The 13,519-nt window shown below is 47.6% G+C and overlaps 1 protein-coding gene across 1 annotated transcript in view; it reads right to left on the bottom strand.

Annotated features, from left to right (window-relative positions):
* Nucleotides 1-1,208: 1,208 nt before the first annotated feature.
* Nucleotides 1,209-13,519, bottom strand: part of WNT9A (Wnt family member 9A) — a 70,103-nt gene continuing 57,792 nt past the window's right edge. The window contains exon 4 of the mRNA XM_073329600.2: nt 1,209-3,425. Within this exon, the coding sequence (XP_073185701.1) occupies nt 2,952-3,425 (474 nt within the window). The 3' untranslated portion in view covers nt 1,209-2,951. The remainder of the gene's footprint in view (nt 3,426-13,519) is intronic.

Here is a 13,519-nt window from a genome sequence, read left to right as displayed (position 1 = left end):
AGGCAAGTTCTGATTTCAGGGTGTTAGTATATTTTATACACTGCCTATACATTTAATGCATGTGCCTCGCTACTATTTTAGTTATTTATAGTTTTGCTTAACCACAGGAGAATAAACCTTACTATTTACAATATATAACAGGAAAGTAATATATCCAAATTAACATAAATACAATTTGTTTTTAAATACTTACAGAAAGCATCCAGGCTTCAGTGCGTGAATTATAATACACAGAAGAGCTCTTTCACTCAGTAGTTCATTCACTCTTTGCCTTTTACCTCTCTGTGATCGTTTAGTTTGCCTTATTGCCCCAGCCTCTCTCTCTCCGTTGTCAAACACATTGCTTGGAAATATACACCATGTGCAAGCTACCCTATTTGATGTGTCCCATCCACAACCCCCAAACTCAGTGTCAGTGCCATATATATATAGCTCTTCATACATATATAGGGCTTCATTGTCCTCTGGCATTGACAAAAGTGTGGTGTTACCCCAGACAGGTCAATGCATACGGATACACAGGTTAAAAAGGATTGGGGGAGGAGAGGGGAAATCAGGCCCCACCGTTACAAAAAACTAAATGAAATCCAGCATGTAACTGTCCTGCTGAGAGTAGAGAGGGGTCTGGACCCAGCCACTGAAATCTAAAATTCCTCAAGTTCGGGGTATGTTTGGATCTGGGTTTAAGCCTCTTTTGGGGAAAAAGGTGATCTGAAAATATTACTGCAATGAGTTTGTGTCAGAGAGAGATTGGACATAATACCACATTGAAACCACAAGGTCCTTCTGAAAGGCTTTACAATAAATAAATGTTCGTTCAATATTTATATATAATTATGCATATATATCCACACTGACTAATAGGTTTCTGTTCAGTCTATTTAAAAAAAAACCCACCAGGTAAACTGCTTGTGTGCGACTTTCGAACTGGCACATCTGGCAGAAGTCGCGGAATCCTCCTTATACCTCGCATTCAATGCGTCGATGTGCATTTGCCATACAGAGGTCACCAGAAAGGACAGGTGGTGCCCCAGAACTACCCACCACCCTCCCCAGTGCACCCAGTCTCCAGAAGTGTACAAAGAAAGAGCTAGTATGTTTTGCTTTGCAGGATCGTAAAGCTATTTAAAAAAAAAAAAAAGAGGGGAAAAAAACACCTTCCCTCCCGCACTGTTCCCCACCCCACCGCTCACCCACCCACCCAGAAGAAAAGTATGCCAACAGGCCAGGCTGGACGGTAGTTATCTGTTGATTAGGAAAAGATCCCTTCCCAGTAGATGCACATGAACACCTTAAATATTAGTGGCTACTATTTGAGAAGACGCTCCAATGATAGTCCTTCCTGGAAGGTCACATGGCTCTTGTTACACAACCATCTATTTATCCTTGAAAGCCAAGGAAAAAAAAAAATTAGCCAGTCAGCCTTCCTCCCTTGAAAGCCAGATATGGGTTATAAAACTAGTGACAATCACTACCACTAGACAAAGACTGCTACCAAAAAAAAAAAAAAACAAAACACACCACACAAACAAAAATGCCCTCCACTCTCCAGTGTTTCCTTAGAAAGCTTCGTTAAGGCATTTACCAGCCACTTCTGATCCCAGCAGTGTTATATGACCGAAGAACATTGCCACATCAAGTACTAGGTTGTAAGTATCCTCTTTAAAAAAAAGGGGACGGTTGTCATCTAGTTCACAGCATTGGAGCTCTCGGCCATTGCATTTGGCTTGTTTCTTTGTCCGCCGTTGGGTAGAACCATATGTTCACTCGGCATTTGGAATCCCATGGTTTGTTACCTTTAAAAATATGGTTCTCAATCTAGTGGTTAAAAAAAGGTTAAAGTCATGGGGTCTTATATATAGCTTGTGCCATGTTCTAGAATAAATGGAATGCTGACTAGTAAAATAAAATCTTCGCCAAAAGGTCCGATCCAGTCCAGAATCAAGTCAGCCTTGCCTTCTGAGATGCAACGGAATTGATATGGTCATAAGCTGACTATCAAAACAAAATAAGTTCCAATTCAGCCTAGATAAAGGCTAAAGAGTCCTCATTTGGGTTTTTGAAGCAGCTGCCACAGGGTGAGTCTAATCAACAAGCAGTGAAAGAGAAATTAACCCTATACAAAATGAAAAGTGAAAGGTCTGCTAGTGGTTTTATTTTTTCAATAAAGACAGTGATAGTGCTAAAAACCTGCATCTGAAGAACATGTGAAGAGGACGAGTGTCTGATCAGACTGAAGGGGGCGAGTGTGTCTTGGAACTCTTCCCAAATTTTTTGTTGTCTGCAACATGGCAAGCTGGAGGGACCTCAACATTTCTGAAGCTATGTTCACTGATCAAAAAACACTGATATGGAGCCAGAGTTAAGATGGACAAAGAGCTACCCTCAAAAGTGGGTCTGAGCTTCGTATGCTAGATCTGCAGAAATTCCACTAGAGGAACAATTGGTACTCTCTATGCTTTACCCACCCCCTATCTTTAGAAAGCCACTACTACCTTGACCACAACTTTTCAAGGCAAAAAGATCCTAAGTCAGTTTCTCTTGTTCATTTGCTTGGCTGTCTGGACAGTCGGGTAGATTTCCAGGAGTTTTGCAGAGGACTGGTGAAATAATCAACCCCTCAAGGTAAGTGAGTGATCTATCAAGCTGATGGGTTCATGGACAGCTTTGGTGAGGGTCTACTGGTACCTAACCCCAATGGTGACAGGCACTTATTTCCACACGGTTGGACCTCATGGTTAAAATTCAGTCTACAGGAAAAAAAAAAAAACAAAAAAAACAAAAAACAAAAAACAGCAACACAGCTGGGTCACCTGTACCCTACAAAGTGCTTATGTCTCAACATAGCTTTCAGATCCTAGAACGTCAGTCAAACCCTGTTTGTCTCCATGTGTAGTTCTCATAGATCACGATCTCCCACCACAGAGGACATCCATTAGGCAGAGCATGCATTAGTCTTTGCAGGTATAAACTTCTTCTCGTTGAGTACACTGCTTGCACTCAACGTAGCAGCACCAGCGAACCTGGCACTGGCATGGCCGCGTGACCACCCTGCTCTGTGTGTTGTGACCTCGGCCACAGCAAATGCTCTCGCAGTTCTTGTCCTTGTAACATTTCCTTCCTGAAGTCCCAGGTGAATACCTGCTCATCAGACAGAAACTGGGGGAATCGTCAATGTAGACGAGATCTGTAGTCCTTGGGATTTGATCGCTGTGGCCAGGGGTGGATTTCTTGGGTGGCGAGATGTCCCCTTCCCCCGTGGCCTCGTTGGTGGTGCTGCCCACTTTGAGGGACGTCTCATACTTCTGCTTCAGCTGCTTGCCGATCTCATGGAACGGAGAGAGCTGCCGCCAACAAGTTCGGACAGTGCAGGATCCGGACACACCATGGCACTTACAAGTAGTCTCCACGCCAGCTTTGATGACCTGCAAATAGAAGAATGCAGTCAAAAGAGAAAGTCAGTCACTTATGGGAGCACAAGAAATGTAACCACAGAGCGAGCAAACAGTCTACAGGCTACCCTGTGAAACCATGAAATCATGGCAATTCAAGAGCGATCTCCTGGCTGGAGCAGGAAACTGGGGGCATACAGTTCTTTCCCTGGTTCTGTCACACTGATTTTAGACAAGTCATTTAACTCTTCTGTATCTCAGTTTCCCTGGCCTCCCAGGTGAGTTGCAATGCTTGGCTAGTTAATATCTGAAGTGGTTAGAGATCCTGCAGTACTAACCTGGAGTTTCTTGTTACCCATTATATTTGCACAGGTAGACTTTTCAAGCTGGGATGAATCAGAAGTTGTATATTGCAGTGGGATCATTCCTGTGTCCATGAATAACTATAATGTTCACCTTGCTTATCATTTTTACCATTTGCCCTTCCATGGTAAGTTACCAACAACTACTAGTGGTTAAGCAAAAAAGTATTTCTAAGACTCATTTGGGTAGGTTAAATGTAATCCTTTGTTACAAGTCTTAGATTCATACCTCTAGTAGCCCCCTGTTGGATTCTAGAGTTCAGTCTTTCTACAGTGGTGGTCCATAGACCACCAGTGGTTTGCATGATACTTGCTGGTCACATTGTGCAGGCTTTCCTCCATTTCCAGTAACTACATTGCAATTAAAGACAGCTAAACACTTCCCGCATCTAATCACAGGCAGATAAGCAATCATGAATAGAGGGGGAGCACCCACAGGAGTTGCGGGCTACACTTCGAAAAAAGTTTGAGCCTATTAGGCCAATTTCAGATGCGTCACTTACAGTAATTTTAGTGCGACGATGCTGGGGGGGGAGAGAGCACGCGCGAGTGCACAAGGATGCTAGATTCCAAATTGGCAGCATCTAGGAACACCAGAGAAGCAGCTCACTAGGTTTCAGACCATACTACACACTGTCCTACTGGTAGGCATGAGGTTCTAGAGGGATTTAAGTGTCTATTCTCAGGTTGAGCATACAGAGAATGAGTTACTGTGTTTTGAAGCAGGGTAAGAGAGGAAGCAGGAGAAAGCTACTGTAAAATCAGTAGCCCTGTAGAACCTCACAGCTGTCATTACGCTCTACTCAAAACTTCATGACTGGAATTCCACCTCTGCCACAACCTTCCTGCTCCAGAAAGCATAGGGTCCCTATCACATGAGGGCACAGAACCCGCATCACAGGGCAGCACCTATGGAAACACAGTTGAGCAGTTCAGACTCCAGCGAGCAGATGCCAACAGCATACAGACACCAGTCAGTTGAGTACATCAACAGGACACCTTTGCATACAACCAAGATCGAGGGTTCCCTCCAGTTCATTATCCAATTCTACAGATCGACAGCTCATCCAAAGAGCTGCCAGAACTTACAGCGAGTGGGCACAGGTTCTCACAAAGTATCACTGCTCACTGGCCAAGTGGAGGCTTAATGAACCATGCTGTAATTTGCTATGAAAATCCAGGACGCTCCTTTGTTCTCTCCTCTCCAAAAGGAGAGGTTCAGATGGGAAAGGATGGAACACATTCACGTATGTGAACACAATGATCTCATTGTGTCAGCTGCAGAGCTGGGCTAATAACTGATTTTTTGGTTCACTGGCAGTTTTTAAAAAAGTTTGCTTTGTGTCAAGCTGAAACCAACATTTTTGGGGAAGGAAGCAAAGGGCTAGATTCACAGAGGAAGTAAGCACCATTAACAAAAGGGAGAAGGAGATGTCCCCCCACCCCCATACCTGTAACCACTGGGCTCTTGGGTATTTGCCTGGGATGCAAGACCCAGTTTGAATCCCTGCTCTGGAGTAAGAACTGGAAACTGTTAACCACCGGGATAGGGGGCCATCACCACTTTGTGAATGGCTCCTACAACCCCTTATGAGTTTAGTCCAAAAAGCGGGGGGGGGGGGGCAAAACATTGTTGTGGAAAGGACTAAACCATTTCAAGATTTCTGAACCGGCCCCCTGGGCTGAAGCAGTTTTCCAAAATAGACACCAATTGGCAAAATGTTTCAGTCAACTCAAATCAGCATTTTTCAGTGAAAAAAGGTTTCACCTAGCCCGAGTCACCACCTGGGGTTAATAATTCCCCTATTCAATGCTACAGGCAAGGACGAAGTCTTTAAAAACCTGGAGCCTTCAGAAGCAATTCTGCATACGTCACTAGGCTATAGGTCATTACCTGTGCAGGGTCAGATTCCCTCCCAATTATATAGTGTATGGTACTCCAGAGACCTCAATGGCGTTCTCAAAATCCAGTTGATGTAAGAGGCTTGAGGGGTCCAAGCCTCAGTCTGAGTGATCCAAAAGAGTGGGAACTATGAGGAAGTTCAGTGGGGGTAGAAGCCTGTGGCTTCATATAAGAGGCATATTAATGGATACAGCTACTTGTTCTCTAGGGACATTGTAGTCATGTGGAAAGACCCATCATGATGAGCACTTCCATTCCTATCCCATAGATCTGTAATGGGCCTCTCTGTGCTCAGTGGGATGCAGGATACACAGGGCCTATACCAGGGGTTCTCAGGACAAATTTTTTGGTGGCCTCAGAGTATGGCCACCAACTCTGGCTGGTGGCCGCTCTTGCCCTTTTTCCTAAAACACTTAAGTAGCTTAGGAAAAATCAAATATGCACATCGCAATCTTTGTCATTTATTTACTGACAGCTAGTAAGTCTGTTGTGAAAAGTGAGAGATTAGCAAACATACAAGTATCACTTTCCACAGCAGACTTACTCAGCCCAGGCAAGCCTGGGGACAAATTAAACCCTGGGGGAGGGCCAGGGGACATGGGTGGGGGAGTTAGTGAGGCCTGAAGCCAGAACCCAAAGTCCTGCAGCTGGGGCCCATGGATGGAGTCAGAAGCCATATGGCTGGACCCTGCCGCCACAGAGCCAGTGCCCAGGGCTGGATCCAGAAGCCAGAGCCTGCTGCCCCCTGCCAGCCACTCCTGAGCTGAAGCCCAAGCCAGAAGCCTGAGCCCCACCACCCCTGGGAAGGTGGGGAACGCACCGGCTGCCTGCTCCTCCAGTGTTGTACCCCAGGTGACTACAGAGGGGGACAGGGCCCCAACCCCTGCTGGCAGCCCCAGCAACCAACACTAAGGTAGTGCATCTGGGGAGGGGGGCACTATTTTGCCCTCCCCATCACAGCCCAGGAAGCTGTGGCTGCAAGAAAAGCCCCAGGTGGCTGCATTTAAGAAACACCAGCCTTTATGGTATTTTGCCTCCATTCCACAGTAGAGCCACAGTTTAAGCTCTTCTGGCCCTTCCAGGGGTAGGATGTGACCCAGAGTGCGATGGCAAGTGAGGCCGGGAATCAAAGCCCACTAGTTTGCAAAGAGTCTATGGCGGAGCGGCAGAGCCATGAGCACACTATGCAGGTTTGCGGAAAACTTCAGCACACCAGTGACTCATGTGGCCTCTTTGGCCATTTTTATTCTCCCATCTCCTGCTTCCCTCCAAGGCATGCTAGTTGGGCAAATCTTGGAGCCTTTTGGAATCAGAGAATCTCAGGGTTGGAAGGGACCTCAGGAGGTCAACTAGTCCAACCCCCTGCTCAAAGCAGGACTAATCCCCAATTTTTTTTCCCTCCAAGATCCCTAAATGGCCCCTTCAAGAATTGAACTCACAACCCTTGCTTTAGCAGGTCAATGCTCAAACCACTGAGCTATCCCTCCCCTCTTTCAGCACAGTATGTTACAGAGCGAGCCTACACAATCTTGTGACAAAAAGGTCAGGATCCTCATAATTATCCCCACTGTACAGATGGGGAAACTGAGGCAGGGAGGTGAAATTACTTATCCAAGTCACCCAGCAGGCCACTGGCAGAGCCAGGAACAACCCAGGTCTCCTCAGTGGGTCACAACCCTGGGGGTGGGAAAACCAACTGCTTTTCAAAGAGGCCACAGTTGCACGATTTCAAGCCCCCCCCACACAAAGGAGGGGCAGTTCCACTTGAGTCCTTCTCCTTCCCACCCCCAGCTTTGAGTTTGAAGGACGCTGGGAAGCCCTGCAAATTGAAACCAAAACTGACACCTTTGTACGGGGTCTCGTGTCAGATTCTGCCCTTGTTTAAACCCATCGACTTCTGTGGGGCTGCAGGGGTAGCGTCTGGCCTGGAGGCGAGGTGTTTATTTCTTTACTCGAGCGTCCTCAGTCTTCCACTATCGCATTCTGTGGCTGCGGAAAGGCTGATGTCAGGGGATGGAGACATCCGAAGCAGGATGTGATTTCGGAGAAGGGCTGGGGCGGGAATGGAAAGACCGACAGTATCTATTTCCAAGGTGTACACACACCAGTCAACCTAGGGAGTTCTTCCCGTTACAGCTTTAATTTGTACACAGGCTGTTCTTACTTACTGCACGTCGAAATAATTTGGAGCTCAGGAGGAGCAGGGGCTGGGCAATGGAAGGAATGTGTTTTCGCAGGAGATAGGAGGTATGGGAGGGAAGATGGCAGGACGCAGGGAGGCCCAGTGCTGCAGGAAAGGAGGTTGCTGCAGAAGTCGCCTGGTTTAATAGAGGAAGCCGGAGGCGGCCAGCACTAGGTGACTGCAAGGAGGGGGGAATACAGGCCAAGTTCTCAGCTGGAACAAAGCGCCATTGCTCCACTGACTGATTTAGCCGAGTGGAGGATCTGGTCCAATTTGAAGGCATTATTTACCAGACTGTCCCAGAGAGACTTCTTATTGCTGGAGCCCATCCCCCTTAGAAAGGGCTAGGTAACCTACTCCACCCATCCCTCTCCACAGGGGGGTTGAGCCCTGCAACTACTTTGTAGCTGCTGGGAAAACCAAGAGGACACCTTAATTGGACAGTCGTGGGTAGCCTGTACTTTTCATGGATTGGAATAATCTTTTTATAGTTCTGGTTCTTCCCCCCTACCCCAGAGGGCAATAAAACGCCCAGCTCCATATTTTCCACGAGAGAGGCTTTGTTTTTACTTTAAACGGACAAGCTATAACCATCCCTTAAAACAGCAAAGCAGAACACAGTCTGTTTTATAAGCTCCCTCCTGTAAAAGGTACCACTGCTGAGCACTCTTCCTTTGGGCCATCTGGCTTTACTCAGTGTCTTGAAATCAACCTTCACGCCCCCCTCCCACCCATGACGGTGTCAGCCTACGTTATAGCCCCACAACAGCAGATGACTGGCTTAAATCCATTTCCCCGACCAACGGGTTCTTAGTTACTTGGCGGCATGAATCCACCACATGCAAATCTGCAATAGGTCATGGACTTGGGAGCTGGGGCCTGGCCCAATCCTGATATTACAGTCATTTTTAGAAAGATGCTTCGCATCGTATGGCCTTAAGCAAACCCCAGCCAATGGTCACACTTCATTCCTGTGACAGCCAAGACCTTCTCAAATGCAATCCAATAATACACAGTAGCATTCAAACAAGTGACGGGTTACAGAGAGCGATGTGTTACTGCTTACAGTGCTCAGCTGGGCCAGCTTGGTCAGAAGCTGTTACACGCTATGTGCCAAACTGTCTAGCCAACTCCGCAAGAAATCCCACAACGTTAGACAAGAGCACACAGAACACATTTCAAAACACTAAGAGAGAGCCCCTATGCTTGCTCTCCTGCAGTCACTTCAAACTGGTTCTCCCCCCACACCCCACTCCCCCAGCGAAAACTGAAACAAGTTCTTATACCTGACTTCATGCCCAGACCACCAGTGTGCTGGGCAAAGCTGACGAGAGAGGCTTGCATAAGGTCTGTACTGCAGTCACTTCACGCTCCTGGAGCAAACTCCTGAGGCTGCTGGTTCTCCTCCTCACTCCTACAACCCACTCCCTTGTGCTCCGGCAAGCAACCCAGTGCGTGAGATTATCTACCTCTGGCACCCCACTGTTGACTTGGCTGGTGAGTAGGATCCTGTATAATGTGATTGTGCCAGATGTATTCAGATCCATTTAAAAGATGCTTGTTGGACACTCTTGCAGTATCAGACGGGATGGACAATTTGACCACCTTGGCCCATCTCTGCAGGTATGCCAGCAGCACTGGAGGAAACGCAAGACCCTATGGCACCCCCTAGAGGGCAGGCAAGTGCAAAGAATGCAGGCTGCAAGGCTTTATGGGTGCAAGCCTTCACTGCAGGGCCAAAGGTGAGTGGAGATTTATCATGTCTGGCTGAGGTTTTTGTGTTTGATGGAGGTGGGTCTGTTGGAGAAGAAACACGGCAGTTTATGAACTATAAGTATTGAAACCACCAGACAAACCTGGCAACATTGTCCTGATCTCCCTGCCAGCCCCACGGTTACCCACAGCCAGGACTACTCAGCCCTGGCACAGGGTGGAACTGAGCATCAAGTTTCTACTCCCCTATTTTTAACGAGCGTACCAGTTCCTCTATTCCAGAAGGGTGCATTTACAGTGCTGGTGCATAACAGGGACACATACCAAGCTCCCCATAAAATTTCTTCTGGGGCTCGTGAAGATTCAAGAATCTTACGAGGTGGCTACAGTGAAAATCCTAGTGAGCTTCCTCTCGCAGCCACCCTCCCTCACTGCCAATCAGTCACACCTCATGGAAGTCTTCCATGGAAAGCCATGGCTTGGGGGTCTCACCACATTGCAAGAGAGGCAGCCAGGAGAGGGCACCTGCTGGTGGACAGGTCTGCGCGGTGCTGGAGAATGGATTCCAGTGCCAAGGCCCCTGGGACAGAAGCGTAGCCAAGAAGGAGCAGTAGCAATGCCAGCTCATTCAGGCCGGTTGCCGTAACTTGACGGTGGGAGGGGAGAGAAGGGGGATGGCACGTGTGGCTTGAATAGGATTTCTGCAGCGTGTTAGGTCAGGTTACCTCACACTTTCTAGTTTAGAGAAGGGAGTGTCGATTGGAACACATACGAGCTAGTTGAGCGGAAGCCCATGGGGAGCAGAGTTACCCGCTTTGCCCCCATCTCTCACAGACTTACTCTGATCTTGCATCTACCACTGGGGTCCTTTTACATCAGAAATATTTCAGCTGTGATACTAAGGTGATGCAAGTTCGCACAGCAGGTTGGGGCAGAACCAGGAACAGAAGCCTGGTTGCTCTATGCCCAGGCCTTTGCTTGATGCACTCGACCACACTGCCTTCAACACCACTGGATTTACGGGGGAAGAGAACTTCTTTTAAATAGAGTTTTCTCTGTCCTCTAAATCATCAGGGATGGTCACAGCTGGAGATGGGACACTGAGCAGGCCAGGGCTCTGAGGTGGCAGAGCATAGTCTCTCTCTCTCTCTAGTGCTTCGCTGGCTGGTTCTTGCTCACATGCTCAGGGTCTAATGGAAAAGGAGGACTAGTGGCACCTCAGACACTAACCAGTTTATTTGAGCATAAGCTTTCGTGAGCTACAGCTCACTTCATCGGATGCACCACCCTATGTGGGATAAGGAAGGAATTCTCTCCCAGGTCAGACTGGAGAGGCCATGTGACTTTTGCCTTCCTCTGCAGCGTGTGGATGCGGGTCACTTGCCAGGATTATCTGGGCGTCTCTCACTTAATCCCCTTTAAGGATGCATGGGAAGAGGATTAGGGTACAACACCACTTCAAGAATTTGGAGCATCTCTGTTGCTCTGGATTAAACAAAGACTGAATGGCTAGCCAACCACAAAAGCAGTTTCTCCTCCCTTACTGTTCACACCTCAACTGCTAGAAGAGGGTCTCATCCTCCCTGATTGAGCTAACCTCGTTATCCCTAGCCTGATTCTCGCTTGCATATTTATACCTGCCTCTGGAAATTTCCACTATATGCCTCCGAAGAAGTGGGTATTCACCCATGAAAGCTTATGCTCCAATACATCTGTTAGTCTATAAGGTACCACAGGACTCTCTGCCTCTCATCTGTTCACACAGCAGCTAACTGATTATCCAGCACTGGAGGACCCCACTTCTGACACACACTCGGGGAAGAGGGATCACAGCAGAGCACCACTCTGCAATGCAGTGGCATAATCCTTCCCACAACAGCAGCACCTGTAGCCTACGCTTGGTCGCCAGCTAAAGTCCAGTCTAAAAAAAAAAAAAATTAGAGTTTTGGACATTCTGCAAACAAGCTTGCAGTTTTAGCCAAAACGCTGAGCACAGATCCCCATTCGCCCCCCACTAGGCAATCAACCGTTGAATGGTTTTAAACCAGTTCCTGGAATTGTCTAAACTCAGGAGCTGGGCACATAGTCATGGGAATTTAGACTGTTTTATTCTTAGAGCTCAGCCTGCAGCTCTCTAACTCAGATCAATAACCTGCTCCTCACACTTTTCCAGGTGTGGATTCAGACACGTGTTCAGAACAGGGAAAGAAAAATCCAAGAGGTATATGCTAACAGAACTTCCCTTTAGATGGTCATTCTAGAAACAATAACTGCATCTGTTTCCTCCCCTATCCGCTTTTACATTTAGATTTTTTTTATTATTCAATTTAATGATATTTAGAAGAATGTAACCCAGCTTTAAAGCAGTGTTTTGCACGGAAACTTTAGCTTCAAGATTCTTCCTGATTTGGTTAATGTTTGTAAGCACTTTGTGAGGGATAAGTATTTTTCCTGATGGGTTAACTTGGAAAGAATTCCAGGGGCAAGTTCATGGTCAGGCCTTCCTTTTCAGAATGGCTTTTGCAAGGCAGATCTGAACCTGGAAAAATAAAACGTATGCCTGTATCTTTCTACCTGCAGTTGCCTTGCTAGCCATTTGATTTGTAGGTATAGGTCAGGTAATTGACCCTCCAGATGCCAGTATTTTGCAGGAGCAATTTGCTGCGGATGGAAAAATGCAGGTACAATTTGCAGCCATATGTACCCCTAAAGAATTGCATATGCAACATGCTTGTGTCTTATGCTTTGACTTGTTGAAAGGAGTGATCATTACACATCCTTGCGTGCATTTAGCCTTAGAAACCCTGCCCGACAGCTCTGGAGATGAAATCTCCTTGTCTGCAGGGAATAAAGACAGGTAGAAAAAGGAAGGATTGTGTAGCGATCTGGGCTGTGGGAGTCCTAGGTTCGAGTCCCTGCTCTAGGAGAGGTCCTATGTGACCTTGGATAAGTCACTATGCCTCAGTTACCTTACAGATGGGGATATTAGCACTTCCCCCTTAATGTGCATTCTGGTCAGATAGTTTGACACTCCAGTGATTGGGGCCAGGGACAGTACCCCAGAGAGGGACAGGCTAGACTTCCACCTCAGGCCTCATATGGAGAGGTCACCTCCAGGGGCAGGAGAGCTGACCAGCCAGACCATTCAGTCTGAGAGCTCCCTATGGACACCAACCAAATTCCTCTTTTTTGGCAGTTACAATGGGGCCCAACCACACTCTGGGTGCTGAAAGCCAAAGCCCGGCTATCCGTAGTTGTTACCAGCTGGGGTCCGACATACCCTGTGGGCCTCGAAGGGAAGAGTCACCTGCTGCTAAAGCCACTTCTAGTACAGCAGTCCCCAAACTTTTCATGGTCCTGCCCCTGTCCTTACCCTGATTGTGCACCCCCATCCCAGGAACAGGGCCACAGCTCCTGGGGGGGGGGGGGGAGGAGGGAGGGGCATGGCACGGACATGGGAAACGGGGCCAAGAACCGAGCCATGGCCAGTGGCCGAGGCTAGGACCAGGCGAAGAACCATGGCTGGCTGGTGCTCCTGCCCTGATCTCTCCCCCACTCCCAAAATGTTCCTCCATGCCCCCTAGGGGGCATGCCCCACAGTTTGGGAACCAGTGCTCTAGTAGGATTCTCCCTCCTATTCCTGCCCTTACAAACATGAGCTTGGGAAAAAAAGAAACACCCCACTGATGCAGAGACCTGAAATAAGCTGGATCCATTTTATAGCCTTCAGCAGCTGGCTTGGGAACAGGCCTTTAGTAGTTGTACATAATCTCAGCAGGCCAAAACCCCTCAACTGGCCTTTCAGGTTACTCCAAAATAAAGCAAGGAAACTTAATTACTGCATGAGGGGGAACAACTTCTGATGGATTTATGGTCTCAAGAGACTGGGCAGTGGGAATTCGCTGCTTTGCAGTTTTTCTGCCTCCTTTGCTCTACACCCTCATCCTCCCTGGTGGAACAGGCCTTT

This window comes from Lepidochelys kempii, chromosome 2 (genome assembly GCF_965140285.1).
Source record: "Lepidochelys kempii isolate rLepKem1 chromosome 2, rLepKem1.hap1, whole genome shotgun sequence".
In the NCBI taxonomy this organism is placed as follows: Eukaryota; Metazoa; Chordata; order Testudines; family Cheloniidae; genus Lepidochelys; species Lepidochelys kempii.
Note: the sequence above shows the minus strand (reverse complement) of the source record. Positions and strands in the feature narration are given on the sequence as shown.